Genomic DNA, 16,033 nt, shown 5'->3' on the forward strand with positions numbered 1-16,033 from the left:
AAAAACCATTCTCTCCGAAGACCACCTCAGGGCCGTTCTTCTTCTTCTTCTACTTCATCATAATTTCTGCACCTTTTCTTCCCTCTCGCCACCCTCAACTTTCATCCTCCCTTTCTGCGGTCCTGATTTATTGAAGGTGCGGCGTCGTGATGAATGCCCTGTGGGTTATTCTTATCTGCTCTCATGTGACGCGTGGCCCGGCCAACGTGTCACTGAGACGCCCCCACTTGAATCGCATAAGTCGCATTTCTTTGATAATCATCCTCTGTTACTGTGTGTGTGTGTGTGTGTGTGTGTATATTTATTTATTTTTAAATAGGAACTGTATATTATAGTCAGTAAAATTTTTTTTTCAAGTCACTTGTTGCTAGGCAGAGTTTGTACTGCACCATCATGAGTGTTTTATGAGTTCATAAAAAAGGGAACACGCTTACTAGGGGCTGAGGGCGTCAAGATAAGGACATTTTTCCCCAAAGCGGCATGACATGTACTGTGACGCCAATTTATCCACATTCATTTCTCATTTCCAAACATCTGATCTGGTAGACATGGCGGTTCCTATTCTTGTTCCAGTCCCACCTGCGTTCGTTCGCTTGTTGCTAATGAAAAATCAAATGCAGGAGGATACTAAAGACACACAAGGAGAAAATCATCCCCAAAACAACAAAAGCTCAATTATGACTTCCACATAGGCCAATGAAAAAAAATGACATCAGGGAACTACACCTACTGTGGCCTCCTGATATCACAAGGACAGGAAGAAGCTCATTGCATACACACTAGCATGGCTAATGGCAACCCCAGATCGCCTTTTTTTCGAGACTTTTATTTTTCAATTAGTGGACCAACCAGGATATCTTATGTTGTGTTAGCATCAGTTAGCTAAAGTTACCATTTGGAGATGTGCTTATTTGGAGGCGCTTTGCTGTAAAACCGACAAGTTAGCATTTAGTATTTTAGCAAACATGGCTACCAAGCTCACGAATTAGCACAAAACTGGTGGGAATTCTGTCAGCGGGCTGGTCAGATCAGACTCGGGGTGGGGGGAGGTCTTGCAAATTACAACAAAAGAAGTCACAGGAAAAAGGGGGGACTTCTTCCAGGGACTCTCCCAGAGCAAAAAAAAAAAAAAAAAACACGGCCCACCCACATTGCACAGGGGGCTTTGGGTACAGCTGTCACTCCACATTGTAGTTGTGCTCGAAGCGGACCAGAGTTTTGGTGACTTTACTGAGTGACAGCCACCTGTTGCTAGGCAGAGTTGGTGGGGCTCAATCAAAATTGCCCCTTCGGGCGACGTTTAACTGCCAGCCAAGAAATGTGGCTTTTGAGGAACTGGTCCCTCTTCCAAATACCCCCGGCTTCGGCCCTCCAATGGTTTCGTTCTGCTCAGTTCACATAGCAGAACGGCTGCGGTCTCCTTCAATGCTGAGATAACTTGCTCTTTGTCCACCGTGTCCATTTGTGATAATGAAGGCCAAATCCAACCTACCGGTATTTTTTCGGGGAAAGTTTTGGGCACGATTTTTGGAAACAAAAAACAAACAAACAAAAAAAAAAGCAAACAAATAAAAACGCTTTTCTTGTAAATGTACCGGTAAGCCTTTTTTCTTGTAAATGTATGCTTTATTATTACAGTATTTTTTTACAATGCTATTATTGTAACATTACAATCCTACTTTTGGTAATTCTATGAAATGTATTCCTCAAGTATGACCACTTTATTCTTATAAATTTTTGTTATTGGTTCTACTTTATTCTGGTCAAGCTGTGATGTTATTTTTCTATACATGACTTCATTATCGAAAGTTCTCAAACCATTAAAACAAAGATTGAATGATGAAAAATGTAATATAAAAATATATATTTTGCATGTCCACTATAAAGCTTTTCATCTTCCTCATGGCAAGGAAGAAGAAATCTCAGTTTTGGTCCTCATTCAGTCTTTCGCTGGTTCAAGAGGTCCGTTGTCAGCGTGAGCAGCGATGTGCAACTAAAATGACCCCCCCACCTAACCTCGCTAAGCCAAAGACGCCACTGACCGTAACCTATTCCACATCAAAAGTAGCAGGTCACCCGGAGAGTTATCTCACCATGTTTTTTTTGTTTTTTTTTTTTTAATGACAGAGGGCCGATAATCTTAAATATCTCACTGGCTCTCGGTCAGTGCTTGAAAGGGATTACCTCCGGGGCTTGACATAGTTTCAGGTGTTTTCTCTTAAAAAGCTAAGCCCTGTAGCTGTATCTTAAACTGGAAGTCAGAAATTGAGAAAAGAAAAAAAAAATCATAAAATTGCGAGAATTTGTTTAAACTACTATGACAAGAAAGTTTTAAATTTATGGTAAGATGTAGAGGTAAAAAAAATGTAAACATGACACATCAAGCTGAATAAGTAATGGTAGAAGTATAAAAATTGAGTTTTAAGGTTTCCATAGATTTTTTGCCAGAAAACGGTCAAAACTATGATGAGATCCAAAGTTTTACAATAATTGAGTTGGAGGACTTTTCTTTTTCTTTTTTTTATATATAAATTGGACACAGATTAAGATGAATAAATTACGGATATTACAAAAATCAATCAAGTCAGAATTACAAGACCCAAGTCAAAATAGAGAAAAAAATCAAACTGAAAAATTCTTCAAAAAGGTGGCAAGTGTGCTCGCTTCAAGCTTTTACTGCCACTCTTAATTAAAGTTTACAATCAAAATAAAATTGTAACAAATACAGTATTATTATATGTATTTAACCAAAGCCTTACTAAAGTGTCTTACTAAAGTCTGCTAGCTTCATGCTAGCATATAATGAGAAAGACCATGTACAGGCTAATGAAACAAGCATTGATTTCAGGACGGATTTATGTCTGTATGCATTAAACAGCCCCCAAGTGGCCAAGGCATGCACACCAGAAGGAGCAGCACAATGCTCATGAAATGGTCTTGATGCCCAAATTGCATAATTCTTTAAATTTTATGCAATGATCTTATTATTGTATGTTTTTATAACATACCATACTGTAGTGTACTATTGTCTGTATTAACATTGTAGTTTCAAAAAGAAATGTTTTTTTTTTTTTTTTGGTGGGCTCGGAGCGGATTACTGTAATCACATTTCCTTACCCAATTCTCAGGCTAAAGACAAAGCCCGAGAATCTCAAGCGTGTACAGCGCAGTAACATGAACGGTAGCCATTACACGAAAGACGAGAGACTCTTCTTATCACATATAAGGAAACGTATTAGCGATCACGTTACTGGCACAAAATGCCCTTTTATACTTTGACGACGAAGTAGCCTTGCATGGCAGCTAAGAGACGCTTTGCCATACTTGCCTTTCTACAGGCGGCAACAAACTGAAGCCTCAGTCGTTTCGCCTCAACTGGGCCTGGATCTCTCTGGAAAGGGAGTACTACCAGGTGGACGAGGACGCCAAGTTCCTGGAGGTGACGCTCAAACGTCGAGGATACCTGGGGGAGACGTCGTTTGTCAGTGAGTTTCACTTAGCATGACCTTTGCCATCAGGAGTGAAGTTGAAATAGTTGGATGAAAAAAGCCTTCATTTTAGACACTGCAGGTAACATTTGGACAATAACAGGTAAATATAAGGTGAAATAAAGGAAGAGAATCATGAAAATAACAATGAAATATTTCAAGAAAAAGTCTAATTTATTATTATTTTTTAATTCCGTTGTCAAACAAATTGAATAAACCAAAAAATTATTCATGATTCACTCGGAACACGCAAATGGCTTCCCCGGTAGGCATCGCCACCAGGGACGGAACTGCCGAGAAGGACAAAGACTTCCGGGGGAAATCCCAGAAGCAGGTCCAATTCAATCCGGGTCAAACCGCGGCTTCCTGGAAGGTGAAGATCTTCACCGACCAAGAGTTTGAAACATCAGAAACCTTCCAGATCCAGCTTTCCGACCCAGTCATGGCTGTACTGGAGTTCCCAGATGTTGCGACCGTGGAGATTGTGGACCCGGGAGATGGTAATATCGCAGAAATACGTTCAACCCGTTTATCGCAGAGGAAAGATCCAGACGCACTCACGAAATTCAATGATATACAATATTCCATAAGTAGTTCTTCATTTACTCTTGCTGTCAAGAAATAGGAGGACTTCATATAGCATCACAGCAGAAACGAAAAGAAGACTTGTACGGTTCTCCAAATATGGGGAAATCGTCCTTGCTTCCAGCTGCTTATTTGCGCCTCACAGTTGGAAGTTTACCGTTGAACTGGCACATACAACAACATAAAATCAAACGTATATTTAAACACCTACCTGCACATGTTCCAACAAATCCTATCATTTTGTCTAAAAAAAGTCTACTAGCTTAATGCTAACATATAATGCGAAAAGCCATAGAGAAGCTCACAGAAATTAGCATAGCTATTGTGGTAATTACAAACATTGACGTTGCTTTAAAACAGGGCTCACCAACTTTTTTGAAAGTGAGAACTACTTTATAGAGACTGTTGAATGTGAACTGCTACCAGTTTCATACACACTTTTGAAGTAGAAAATTGGCTAAAAAGTACCTTGACGTGACTTATGTGTTTAATAATTAAAACGGAATGTGAAGACGCTGATCATTTCTCACAATAATTATTTAACATGGTAGGATAAAAATAAATATGCTACACATTATTTCCATACAGCGGGGGAAATTTTTTTATGTCTTTTGCGAGACGCACATTTGGTAATGGATTTTTCTTCCCCCCCCAACACCCAAAAACAAACAAAAAAAAAAAAAAAAACAGAGTCAACCGTCTTCATTTCCCAAGCTGAATTCAAAATTGAGGAGGACATTGGAGAGCTCCTGGTACCGGTCCGACGGTCCGGAGACGCCAGTCAAGAATTCATGGTCATCTGCTCCACTCAACAAGGTAATTCTCGTAAAATTTGACTGGCAATTCCACAGCTTTTTTTTTTTGTCATAAAATTTGACTTGCAATTCCACCGCTTTTTTATTTGCATTTCTATAACTTCATTTTTTGAATATTAAGACCAAATTATATTTTTTTCTAATTTTAAAACTTTCCCATAAAATGACAAATCATAATTCTATGATGTTTCTCACATTTAGATTAACTTCTGCTCATTTTCCGATAAGTAGAACTTTTTTTTTTTTTTTTTTTTTACAGAGTATAGCTTCTGTGACTTTTTTTAAAAGAAAAAAACATAATGGAGGCAGAGGAGGAAAAAAAAGAAACGCCAAACAGACATAATAGACGATGTAGAGGTGGAATAGGGAGTGTTGGGAGACAATACAGCCTTCCTACAGAGGACAGGCTTCAAAAGCCCTCAGGGCGCCACCACATCCCATCTGCAGGTGCGCCATAATAGAGCAATGGAAAAAGGTTGGGGGGAGGAGCCAACTCAACAAAGATAGGGTTGTGTATCGCTTTTGTGTGATCGTATGGGTGTATATGCACGAGCCAGTGCACTCACACAATACGTTTGTAATATTTAATCATGAATCTCCTCCTCCAGGTACAGCCACGGGCACCATCCCCAGCTCGGTGCTGTCCTACTCGGACTACATCACGCGTGCCGACGACCATACAGGCGTGCTACGTTTCGACAAGGATGAGCGCGAGAAAGTCTGCCGCATCATCATCATCGACGACTCGCTGTACGAGGATGAGGAGAGCTTCAACGTCACCCTCAGCATGCCCATGGGGGGCCGGGTGGGCGCCTCCTTCTCCACCGCCAAGGTCACCATCCTGGCCGACAGCAACGACGGTGAGCGTTCAGATCGGAAAGTTTTGCGTCTTCTGACAAGTGGTACGATTTGCTTTTCCATTTCCACTGTAAAAGGATGCTTCTCTGTCGCCCAATCAACAGACTTTGTGTCTAGCTCCACCCCCGATTGCCAAGAATGCTAGTTCAGCTAGTTCCAACTTTGTTCACATAAAGTTATCAATTCAAATTTTGGAATTCAGTTATGGTTTTCCTCGACATTGTATAATGTTAAAGGTCAAGCTTTTTTCTCACCGTATTACATGATTTAGGCATTTGATAATTTATTGGTCAGATTTATTTTAATTTAACATTTCTTTTCAAGCTTACCAAATTCCTATTTTTTTTCGTGGAGCGTTACACCTACAATGTTTTCTCGTCCATCCATTATCCGAGCTGCTTATGTTAATCATAAGGTTTTTTTTTTTTAAATTACAAGAAAAAGTGACATTTTTCTCAATATTCAGCCATAAAGTCATCATTGTTTTTTTTTCATCTTTTCTTTCCCCCCGTGGAATTACAATTTGATGACTTTATTGTTGGGAAATTCTGACTGAAATCGCATTAAATTCCTTTTCCTCAATTATGTCCGATGAGAAAAGCGAAATATGACGAATGGCTTCACACGATGTGGCTCATGCGCGACTGCCTGCAATCCTATGACGCTCCCATTTTGCTCTTTCGGGGATCCAGAGGCGATTAATGAACCCTAAAGATGCTCGGGCGGCGTCCCGTCCACTGGCTACCCCAAAGCCTGGATTATTTCCATTCTATAACGGCTTGGTGCTGTTCCCCAGCTACCGCTTCCACGTGCGCACGTTCAGCATGTAGGAACAAGATAAGAATAGACAGGTGCTTATGTTGTTTTAGTAATTTACAAGCGTCCTGCTCGTGTGAACTCATCGGCACTGAGAGGAGCTGAGGGCAAAAGAAAGAGCATTGTACCTGACTGGCACGAACCAGAAAAAGAAGTAGTGAAGTTTGACTTTATTGTCATATTATGACCAAATTACCACAATATTAGATTAGTTTTATGTCATAGTATTGTGACTTAATCGTAAACGAAGGTTTTTAAAAAGTCAGGAAAAGTATTACAGAACAGCTGAACTTTATTTTGTTTTGCAAAGGTCATAGGTCACATTAACGGTGGAAAAAGTTTTTATCTTGCTTGATCTATTTTGTTTTTTATGTCATCAAAGCCTCCGAAGGGTGTGTAGACTGTTTAGAGCCACTATAAACGATGATTTTATCATTTTACCTCGTTCCTGCTTTCTATTTTAATTCACCAAACTGAGGAACGGACGCACTAAACCTGGAAAAATTCCTCCTTTTGTATCCACGTCTTCATCCATCCACCCTGGCTAATTTCTTGCGTTCACTTGCAGGCTTTCCCTCCCACGTAATTTCCTGGCAAGGGGGTGTTAGCACAATGGAACTTTACGTATCAATTCCCAAGAGACAAGACAAGACTTGCGGTCGGGCTCCTTGGTGGGTCTGTGTGTGTAACGGCCCACCATAAATAAATGAGATTGAGTGTTGTATTGGTTGACTTGGAGTCTGGCCAGTTTGCATTGTTGCCGTGTTTGTGCGCTTCTTCCTCCGATTGACTTTTGAGGCTTCGACGCTGCTAAATGGACACTCGGCCAGAAATGTGTTCATTTCACTTTGGGACCAGAAGTCTTCTTTGCCGTGTCAAGTCATGCATGAATTTAAAGTAAGGCACACAAGGAAAAATGGATGTCTGATACTTTAAATTATTAAAATTATGACTTTTAATAATTTATACTTCGAAATTTTAGTCTTTTAATGTTACTTTTTGTGGGAAAATTAAAACCTATCCAATATACATGTAAAAGTTCTTCTCCCATAATATTTTGGATTTATTCCCGTAATTTTTCACGCAAATTAGCAAAACTTTCATTTAAAATCACAACTCCACAATTACATTTTTTTTTTTATTGTAAAATTCCAATTTTATTCTCTTCACAACTCTATGACTTAATTCTCATAATATTATATAAGAAAGCTGCAACTTTAATTTCGTGCAAATTTTACGGCTGGTTTTGAAATTTTCAGACTCCTGATCTTGGTCTTATTTTTATCACATTGCAACTCTGTCGGGTAAACGTATACATTTTGACTGGTATATTCATCAACCTTTTTTGCAAATTAACGCTGAAAAAAATTGGTGTGTCGTATTTACTCAATTTTATTCCGTTAAATGGTTGCACAAAATAAAATCATCTAGATCAGATGATTTTTTGTAGCCTTTCTTGTAATATTTTGATGTAAACTCACCCAGTCTTTTAACTCTGCAAACATTGTTACGACTTTATCCCCCTACAGTCAAGGGTTATCGAAAAATCACCTGAGATTATTCTTAGTGTGTAGAACATTTGCTTTATACACAAGTGAAGAGAGACAAATTGATGTTCCTGGAGTTGGAATTCCAAGCACCCCCCCCCCTCCACCCCTCGACCCGTCCACATCGCTAATTAGCTTCTCCATCATCGGAAAGCAGGACAAACGGCGTTCGCTCATGTGTGAAGCACATTCGCAATCTTTCTCCAGTTGTATCGGAAAATCTTCAGGAGTATGTGAATTACTTGTTTCGCTTTACCAACTTCTATTATTGTTCCTAAAACCGTGTGGCAGCTACAAGAGGGCTCTAAGGATTGACAACTTACGCCCAAATTCAGCTTTTATAAGTGGGAGGTTTGCCAAGACGTCTTTTTAAGAGCACCTTCCTTTTTCGGAACAAAAAGGAACTTGTTAACTGGCGCCTTTTTGCTATCTATTTTCTGCGGCACTTTATTCGCACAAAAATCGATGTTGCATAATACGCATTCAAATACGCATATGAGGTTTAGATATTTTTGTCTAGTCTGGGTCACCGTCCTCACATTCCATACTGTCGTATCTGTGACTTTGAATGTGTGGGGTTTTAAAAGGTGGGAGGTCACCTAATTACTGACTTGAAAGTCAGCGATGAAATGTTTTGAGTCGGCTGTCGTTGACACTGGATAGCTGCTGCACATCTTAATTTCTTACCCAATCATTACCTTTTATTTTTAATCGTGCACTTGACAAATATAGTTCTTCCATATAGTTAAACATAGAAACTCAAACTAATGCTAACACTAATAAAAACGAAAACGAAGCATTTTTGGAAAACCCAATAAAACCCTGCTCTGAAAACTCATTAAAAACAAACAACTTAAATGAGAAAGGTCAAAATTAAATTACTAGCTTTGATGAAAAATCCCAAACTATTTTAACCCTGCTTTAAATGACACCATTTCCTGTTTTTACAGAGCCGTCGCTGTACTTCGGTGAGCCCGAGTACATGGTGGACGAGAGTTCAGGCTATGTGGAGGTGAACGTGTGGAGGACGGGCACCGATCTCTCCAAGACGGCCACCGTGACCGTCCGGTCCAGGAAGAGCGAGCCCGTCTCGGCTGAAGGTTAACCTTTGACACGACACTTGAGGATGTTGCGTTCCCACCTTGAAACTCACATCGTTATACTTTATGCAGCCGGATTGGACTACGTGGGCATCAGCCGCAACCTGGACTTTGCCCCTGGAGTGACCATGCAGACGTTCAGGGTGACCATCCTGGACGACCTGGGCCAGCCTGAGCTGGAAGGACCGGAGACCTTCGATCTGGTGTTAAGGATGCCTATGGATGCCGTGTTGGGGGAGCCCAGCAAGACCACCATCACCATCAACGATACCGTCACGGACGGTAAGTCGATCGACGGTGAACCGCCGGCTGTATTCGAATACTTAAAACTTCCCTTCAAAGTTGCAGAGGTTTAATGAGACGTAGCCAAAGCTTGAAATAAATCAATTGCAACTCCCGTACACAGCGATTGAACGTAGCTCGACGTTCAACTCTACGCTGAGTCCTTCATATGTTTTTTCCAAATAGTCCTTCTAAGTCATCTAAGTCATGTGACTTCAGTATCCCACCTCGGGTGGTGTCCTGGTATGAATCTTTCTTGACAACCTAGCTGTCATTGACTCGTTACAGTGCCAAAGGTCCAGTTCAAGGAAGGCAGCTACAAGGTGGACGAGGCCGACGGGGAGGTCACGGCAATAGTGTACCGCAGTGGAGACATCGGCATCGAGTCCACGGTGCGCTGCTACACCCGACAGGGCACTGCTCAGGTGATGATGGACTACAGCGAGAGGCCCAACACCGACGACTCCATCGTCACCTTCCTACCAGGTCGGACCACTCTTACACCCCATCGATGTGTATCTGTACTGCTATGAATGTATCTGGTGCATTAAGACACCTGTTAAATATACTTGATGGGTTTACTATTGGGGGGGGATCACAAAGCTTTCTGTATGAAAGTATATCATACGGGAATGTCTCATTTCGTGTAGTATCATAAGGTATGACTCAATCAAATAAATCCTTGAATTATGATTGCAAAAAAAAAATGTGATGAAAAGGTAATATGGTGAAGGAAATCTTTTCAAATCTAGAGTTCCAAGCACCTGAAATTAATGCAGGATAAAGAAACTTTTTTTAAGCCTCTGTACCACTCACTTCGATCGGAATTAGAATATTGGAACATTTCAGTCATGTCCGGACGTATGCGTTTGTTTGGTTTGCTTATTGAACATAAAACATATACAGTGCATTTTTGTTGCCGTCGCTTCAGAGGACGGGAGCTATAATGTTTCCATACCTCCTCATAGGCGAGTCGGAGAAGCCGTGCGTGGTCAGGTTGGAAGACGACTCGGTTCACGAGGAGGATGAGGAGTTCCGCCTGGTCCTCGGAACGCCCAAAAGCAAGTCGCCGTACGGGGCCTCGGTTGGCGAGCAGAAGGCCTTGATCAAAATCACAGATAACAAAGACAGTACGTTACAAAAACAGTTATGAACCAAACCCCTCAACCGGTAGGATCACTAGGTTCTCTTTCTCTTTCCTGTTTTAGAGCCAATCATTCGCTTCTCTGAGATCAAGTACAGCGTCCGAGAGCCGCAAGTGAAAGGCGAAGTGGGCCTCGTCAGGATCCCCATCCGGCGTGCCGGCGACACCTCCAAGGTGTCGGTGGTGAGGGTACATACCAAGGATGGCTCGGCAACCTCCGGGGAGGATTACAACCCCCTGTCGGAAGGTGAGACCACCCAATGTGCTGCCTTTGGATGTCATACCACAATGCAGGCTCACCCCTACTTACTGTGTGGACAGGATATATTCCAAAAGCCTGTTTGTCATTTTAATTTTCCATTCGCGCTTGTCCGATCTTGCAGTCTTGCAGTTTTGTAAATAAGAGGCGCGATGTGCTTGCTTCAAGCTGTTTGTCACTCGCAGTTGATGTTTACTGAACGAGGATTGAACTAAATGGTTAACAAGCACTAACTGCAAGCAAAATGCCCGGGCTGACCAAATATTGGCCCGTGCCATTCGTAAGGCAAAGAGTGGAAGACTGCACGAGCTGGCATCTGTTCGACTTAACAAAATGTGTCCGCTTCACACTTGGAGCAGTCACACAGAGAAATACATACCTAACATTTCAATATATATTTACAATACCGGGTGCTTTTAAAATATTTCAAGAAGAGATCTTCACAAGAATAAGCATGATGATGCCAACTCAGCATGATGTTAAGATAGCAACCAAACTAGTACATGATGCTTGACTGAATGTTATTTTTTTTAACTTTAGTAAATCCCAAAAGTGCTGCGTGGATAAATACTGAACCTGGTGGTGAATTGGGGTGTTAGAATGTTGCGCCACACCTTGGTCCTGTCGGTTCCATAAAAGAAACAAACACACTCTGCCTCTTTTTTGTGGAACTGTTCAATCTGCCAAACTACCAAGATTTGTATAAGCACTTACTTCATTAAAATACCTACACACACACACAAAAAAAAAAAAAACCCACGTTAGCCGAATTTTCACACTTTGTTTTTGCTGCCATCTAGTGATGGAAAGCCTGAAGCTCATACGTAAGTCAAAATTTTTGCTTGCAAGACAAACTGCCAAATTTGAAAGAGCGACATAGCATAAGTGTGTTTGCATGTCCGAAATGTTATTACATTGAATGCCTGTCGAGGTGTTGAAGCCTGACATGATTTTCCATAGACGTGGAGTTCAAAGAGGGCGACAAGGAGCATTTCGTGGAGATCGAGATTCTCTACGACGGCCAGCGGGAGATGAGGGAAGCATTCACGGTGCACATGAAGCCCGATGACAACATGGTGGCCGAGATACAGGTGACGGCGCATAGCTACAAATGCGCGAAAATAGCCCGGCAACAGCTGGCATTGCTGTCAGTGCGCCTGAACCACTATACCTTATAAAAAGCTTTGGAATGAGATGGGAGGTGGGGAAGGGGGTTAACATTAGATGGAGCTAAAAAGGGAATGTAAGCCAACGTGTAGAAATAGCCCAACGAAATTGTGACCCGAGTTCCATTCAAGGCTGCATAGTCCATGTAAAAAAAAAAAAAAAACATCTGGACCGAGATCACAGGACAGACAATTCTATGGTCCTAAAAAAAAGAAATTGGCTGTCAAAAGAAAAAAAAAAATCCAAAACTGTAAAAAAATAATTTAAAAAAATTGCAACATGACATAATGTGTTCTTTTTTGTATCGTCATGGCAACCGATTGATATCAGATTGTTGCATAACATACTGTAGTGATTTTATTATGCTGTAAATCATCATATTGTTTTGTACCATATCGCAATATACTGTATCAATCGGTATCACATTGTTAAATATCTCATCACAGTGTACTGTGATGAGATATTAATAATGTATTTTTGTGCAATTTATTGCCTTGTATAGTCTTGTTTTTCGAATTAGATTTTTTTTCCAAAATCTAAAAATTAAAATACTGTATACAGCAACTGGCAGTGGGATGTGCATTTGTTTTTCATTAAAAGCAACAGCGATTTCTTTTCTTCTCATGGAAAACCTACAAATATACAGAAGTATAACCAGATTACTTGAACAAAACTATGGGTCGCAAGACAAAATCATGAAGACAAACCCACCAAACAATTCAAAATCTGTCTGTCAACTGTGCAAATTGTAGTGAATATCAAAAGCTAAGCTTTGCTCTGACTACTTTTTTTGATAACCTTGCCTACTCCCACTAGATGAACAAAGCCATTGTGTACATCGAGGAGATGGACAGCGTGGCGGATGTCACGTTTCCGGCCGTACCCCACGTGGTTTCCCTGCTCATGTACGACGACACGTCCAAAACCAAAGACAACCCCAACCCCATCAACGGCTATCCAGTGGTGTGTGTGACGGTAAGCGGGACGCACTCTTCTTTCCAATATCGGGACACCAAGATTGTTACATTGCTAGCATGACTTGTTCATGATCGAGTAATGGCAAAAACGAAATGTAACCGGTTTGCTGTTGTATTTTTTTGGAATGTACAATCAATTAAAACATAAAAGCATGATGACCCGACTGGAATGTTGACTCCACTGTCAATGTTTACCTGCCTCGCAGGCCTGCAACCCCAAATACAACGACTTTGACAAAACGGGTTCCATCTGCTCGGCGGAGAGCATAAATGACACCCTCACCCAGTACCGTTGGCTGGTCAGTGCCCCCACCGGATCCGATGGCGTCACCAGTCCCATGAGGGAGGTGGACACCAACACCTTCTTTACCAACACCAAATCCATCACTTTGGATTCCATCTACTTCCAAGCGGGCTCCAGAATCCAGTGTGCCGCCAGGGCCTTCAATGCCAATGGGGACGCTGGTCTGGAGCTTTCCAGTCCCATCGTTGTGATCAGCAAGGAGGAAGGTAAGCGCCGTAGTAGATGCCGTGAAGAACTTAGCCCCGATTGGAGGTCGCCTAGTTTATCAACCCTAACCTCCTTGCAGGCATGTGTCAACCACGAATCCAAGGCACCGTGGGAGCCGAACCTTTCTCTGCAAAGATTCGCTACACGGGCCCGGATGACCCGGACTTTCCCAACCTCATCAAGCTGACCATCAACATGCCCCATATGGATGGTGAGTTAACGCACGCTGTACCCAAAATAGATATACTAGTCTTCCCCAACAGAAGCGAGAATAATATCAATCAAAGAATTTGTGAAATCATTTTTGGCGCCAGACTAAAAAAATCACTAGCTTCTGGCGTTCAAACATTTTCTGTCTAATCTGGAAACAAGCCTAAGCCGACCAGTACGGTCTATTTTTTCCAGCTGTTATCATTAGCTCGCGTAGCTTTTTTTTTTGTTTCCTGTAGTTGCAATGTTAGCTAAGCTAACATGTTGAGTTCGTAGCTAGACCCTGGCTAAAAAAAAAAAAAACAACAACAACAACATGCGACATACAGCATTTCCGTCGTTTTTCTGATGACAACCGCTATGTAAGCTAATAAGAGCGAAAATACCTTTTTTGTTTTGTTATTAACCTGTATGTAACTGACATTAGCATTTTTTATTTTCACACCAAAGCACGAATGCATTTCGTCTACACTTCTGGTAGTTGACTCAGTACTTCTACTTTTTGTCACACAAGTATTTGAAGAATCGTCTTCCCCAACAGAAACGAGAATAATATCAATCAAAGAATTTGTGAAAACATTTTTGGCGCCAGACTAAAAATCACTAGCTTCTGACGTTCAAACATTTTCTGTCTAATCTGGAAATACGCCTAGGCCTACCAGTACGGCCTATTTTTTTCCACCCGTTATCATTAGCTCATGTAGCTTTTTTGTTGTTTCCTGTCGTTGCAATGTTAGCTAAGCTAACATGATGAGTTAGTAGCTAGACCCCGGCTGAAAGAAAAAAAAAAACAAAAAAAACAACATGCGACATACAGCATTTCCGTTGTTTTCCTGATGACAACCGCTATGTAAGCTAATAAGACCGAAAATACCTTTTTGGTTTTGTTATTAAAACGGGTATTAGCCTGTATGTAACTGACATAAGCATTTTTCATTTTCACACCAAAGCACGAATGCGTTTAGTCTACACTTCTGGTAGTTGAATCAGTACTTCTACTTTTTGTCACACAAGTATTTGAACTTCCAACAGGCATGTTGCCGGTGATCTCCACGAGACCAATGTCCAACTTTGAGCTCACGCTAAGTCCCGACGGCACCCGTGTGGGCAACCACCGGTGCTCCAATTTACTGGATTTCAACGAAATTCAGACGGGCCACGGCTTCATCACCGATGCCACTAAAAACCCAGAGATCATCGGAGAAACGTCGCCCTACCAGTACAGCAATGCCATGCGCTCATCCAACTCTCTACGCTTCTACCGGAACCTCAACTTGGAGGCCTGCCTCTGGGAGTTCACCAGCTACTACGACATGTCAGAGTTGTTGAATGACTGCGGTGGATCCATAGGCACCGACGGACAGGTATGAGAAAAATATATAGGGAACCAAATTGACATGCAACTAAGCGATTTCAGTGCGACACCAACCATATAGTCTTTTCACAGGTAGAGGTATTTTTCAACAAATAATTCCCCATTCATTCCCGATCTGTCATTCAACTGATCGTTACCATTCAAAATTCTAAATCTTCAGCTCATACAATTCAGCTTGGGAAAGATTTCAACATGCCAGAAATTTCTACAAATGAAAATGTTGCATTTTTCACAACTAAAATTCACCCGCAAAAATTCCACCGTCAATGCCTACGGCACGTTCAATAAGACAGATTCACATCGCTCCCTTTTTGGGAAATTCAAAATCAGCTCATTCAATTCACCTTGAGCGCAATCCTCCACATTGCAAAAATTCCCGCATGCCAAAACCTTCACATTTTCACGATCATAGTCTACATTTTTCACCAAATTATTTGGGTAGGCTTGACATGCTGACCGATTACTCGTCCTTTGTGTCATGATTGACACATTAGTCAATGACCAAAGGGAATCTTGGTAGGGGCTGTGCAAGAAGTCAAGTAAGCGCGCAAATTAAGAATGCATCCCGACTATTTTAAATCCCCCAAAAAGACACACGGTTACAATTCATTTTGAGCTGGACTTTGACGCCAAGATTCTGTTTTGCCAGGTGCTCAACTTGGTCCAGTCCTACGTCACCCTGCGCGTGCCCCTCTTTGTGTCCTACGTCTTCCACTCCCCCGTGGCCGTGGGCGGCTGGCAGCACTTCGACCTCCAGTCGGAGCTCAAGCTCACCTTTGTGTACGACACGGCCATCCTGTGGCAGGAGGGCATCGGGAGCCCGCCCGAGTCGGAGCTGCAAGGTAACATCCGACGACGCCCGCCCTAAAGGCATTCACGGTACGGCGTTGGAATTGCTG

General features: G+C 41.7%; 1 protein-coding gene and 1 long non-coding RNA gene across 3 annotated transcripts in view; one reads left to right on the forward strand and one right to left on the reverse strand.

Moving 5' to 3' along the window:
• LOC109511377 (FRAS1-related extracellular matrix protein 2) overlaps positions 1 to 16,033 on the forward strand; it is a 29,575-nt gene that overhangs the window by 9,474 nt on the left and 4,068 nt on the right. Inside the window, exons 3-17 of the mRNA XM_019862447.1 lie at positions 3,339 to 3,485; positions 3,758 to 3,988; positions 4,764 to 4,889; positions 5,497 to 5,748; positions 9,060 to 9,209; positions 9,282 to 9,491; positions 9,780 to 9,977; positions 10,460 to 10,621; positions 10,700 to 10,882; positions 11,855 to 11,985; positions 12,878 to 13,036; positions 13,245 to 13,548; positions 13,629 to 13,760; positions 14,792 to 15,123; positions 15,784 to 15,976. Coding sequence (XP_019718006.1) covers positions 3,339 to 3,485; positions 3,758 to 3,988; positions 4,764 to 4,889; positions 5,497 to 5,748; positions 9,060 to 9,209; positions 9,282 to 9,491; positions 9,780 to 9,977; positions 10,460 to 10,621; positions 10,700 to 10,882; positions 11,855 to 11,985; positions 12,878 to 13,036; positions 13,245 to 13,548; positions 13,629 to 13,760; positions 14,792 to 15,123; positions 15,784 to 15,976 — 2,910 coding nt within the window. The remainder of the gene's footprint in view (positions 1 to 3,338; positions 3,486 to 3,757; positions 3,989 to 4,763; positions 4,890 to 5,496; positions 5,749 to 9,059; positions 9,210 to 9,281; positions 9,492 to 9,779; positions 9,978 to 10,459; positions 10,622 to 10,699; positions 10,883 to 11,854; positions 11,986 to 12,877; positions 13,037 to 13,244; positions 13,549 to 13,628; positions 13,761 to 14,791; positions 15,124 to 15,783; positions 15,977 to 16,033) is intronic.
• Positions 822 to 10,588, reverse strand: LOC109511379 (uncharacterized). Of its 2 annotated transcripts, XR_002167313.1 has the most exons (3): positions 10,450 to 10,588; positions 2,185 to 3,463; positions 822 to 1,488 (listed from the first exon to the last, which is right to left on the reverse strand). It is a non-coding gene; the product is annotated as an uncharacterized LOC109511379 (long non-coding RNA). The 2 variants fall into 2 exon arrangements; XR_002167312.1 differs by having other exon boundaries at positions 822 to 3,463.

Source organism: Hippocampus comes, unplaced genomic scaffold (assembly GCF_001891065.2).
Source record: "Hippocampus comes isolate QL1 unplaced genomic scaffold, H_comes_QL1_v1.1 scaffold7, whole genome shotgun sequence".
In the NCBI taxonomy this organism is placed as follows: Eukaryota; Metazoa; Chordata; class Actinopteri; order Syngnathiformes; family Syngnathidae; genus Hippocampus; species Hippocampus comes.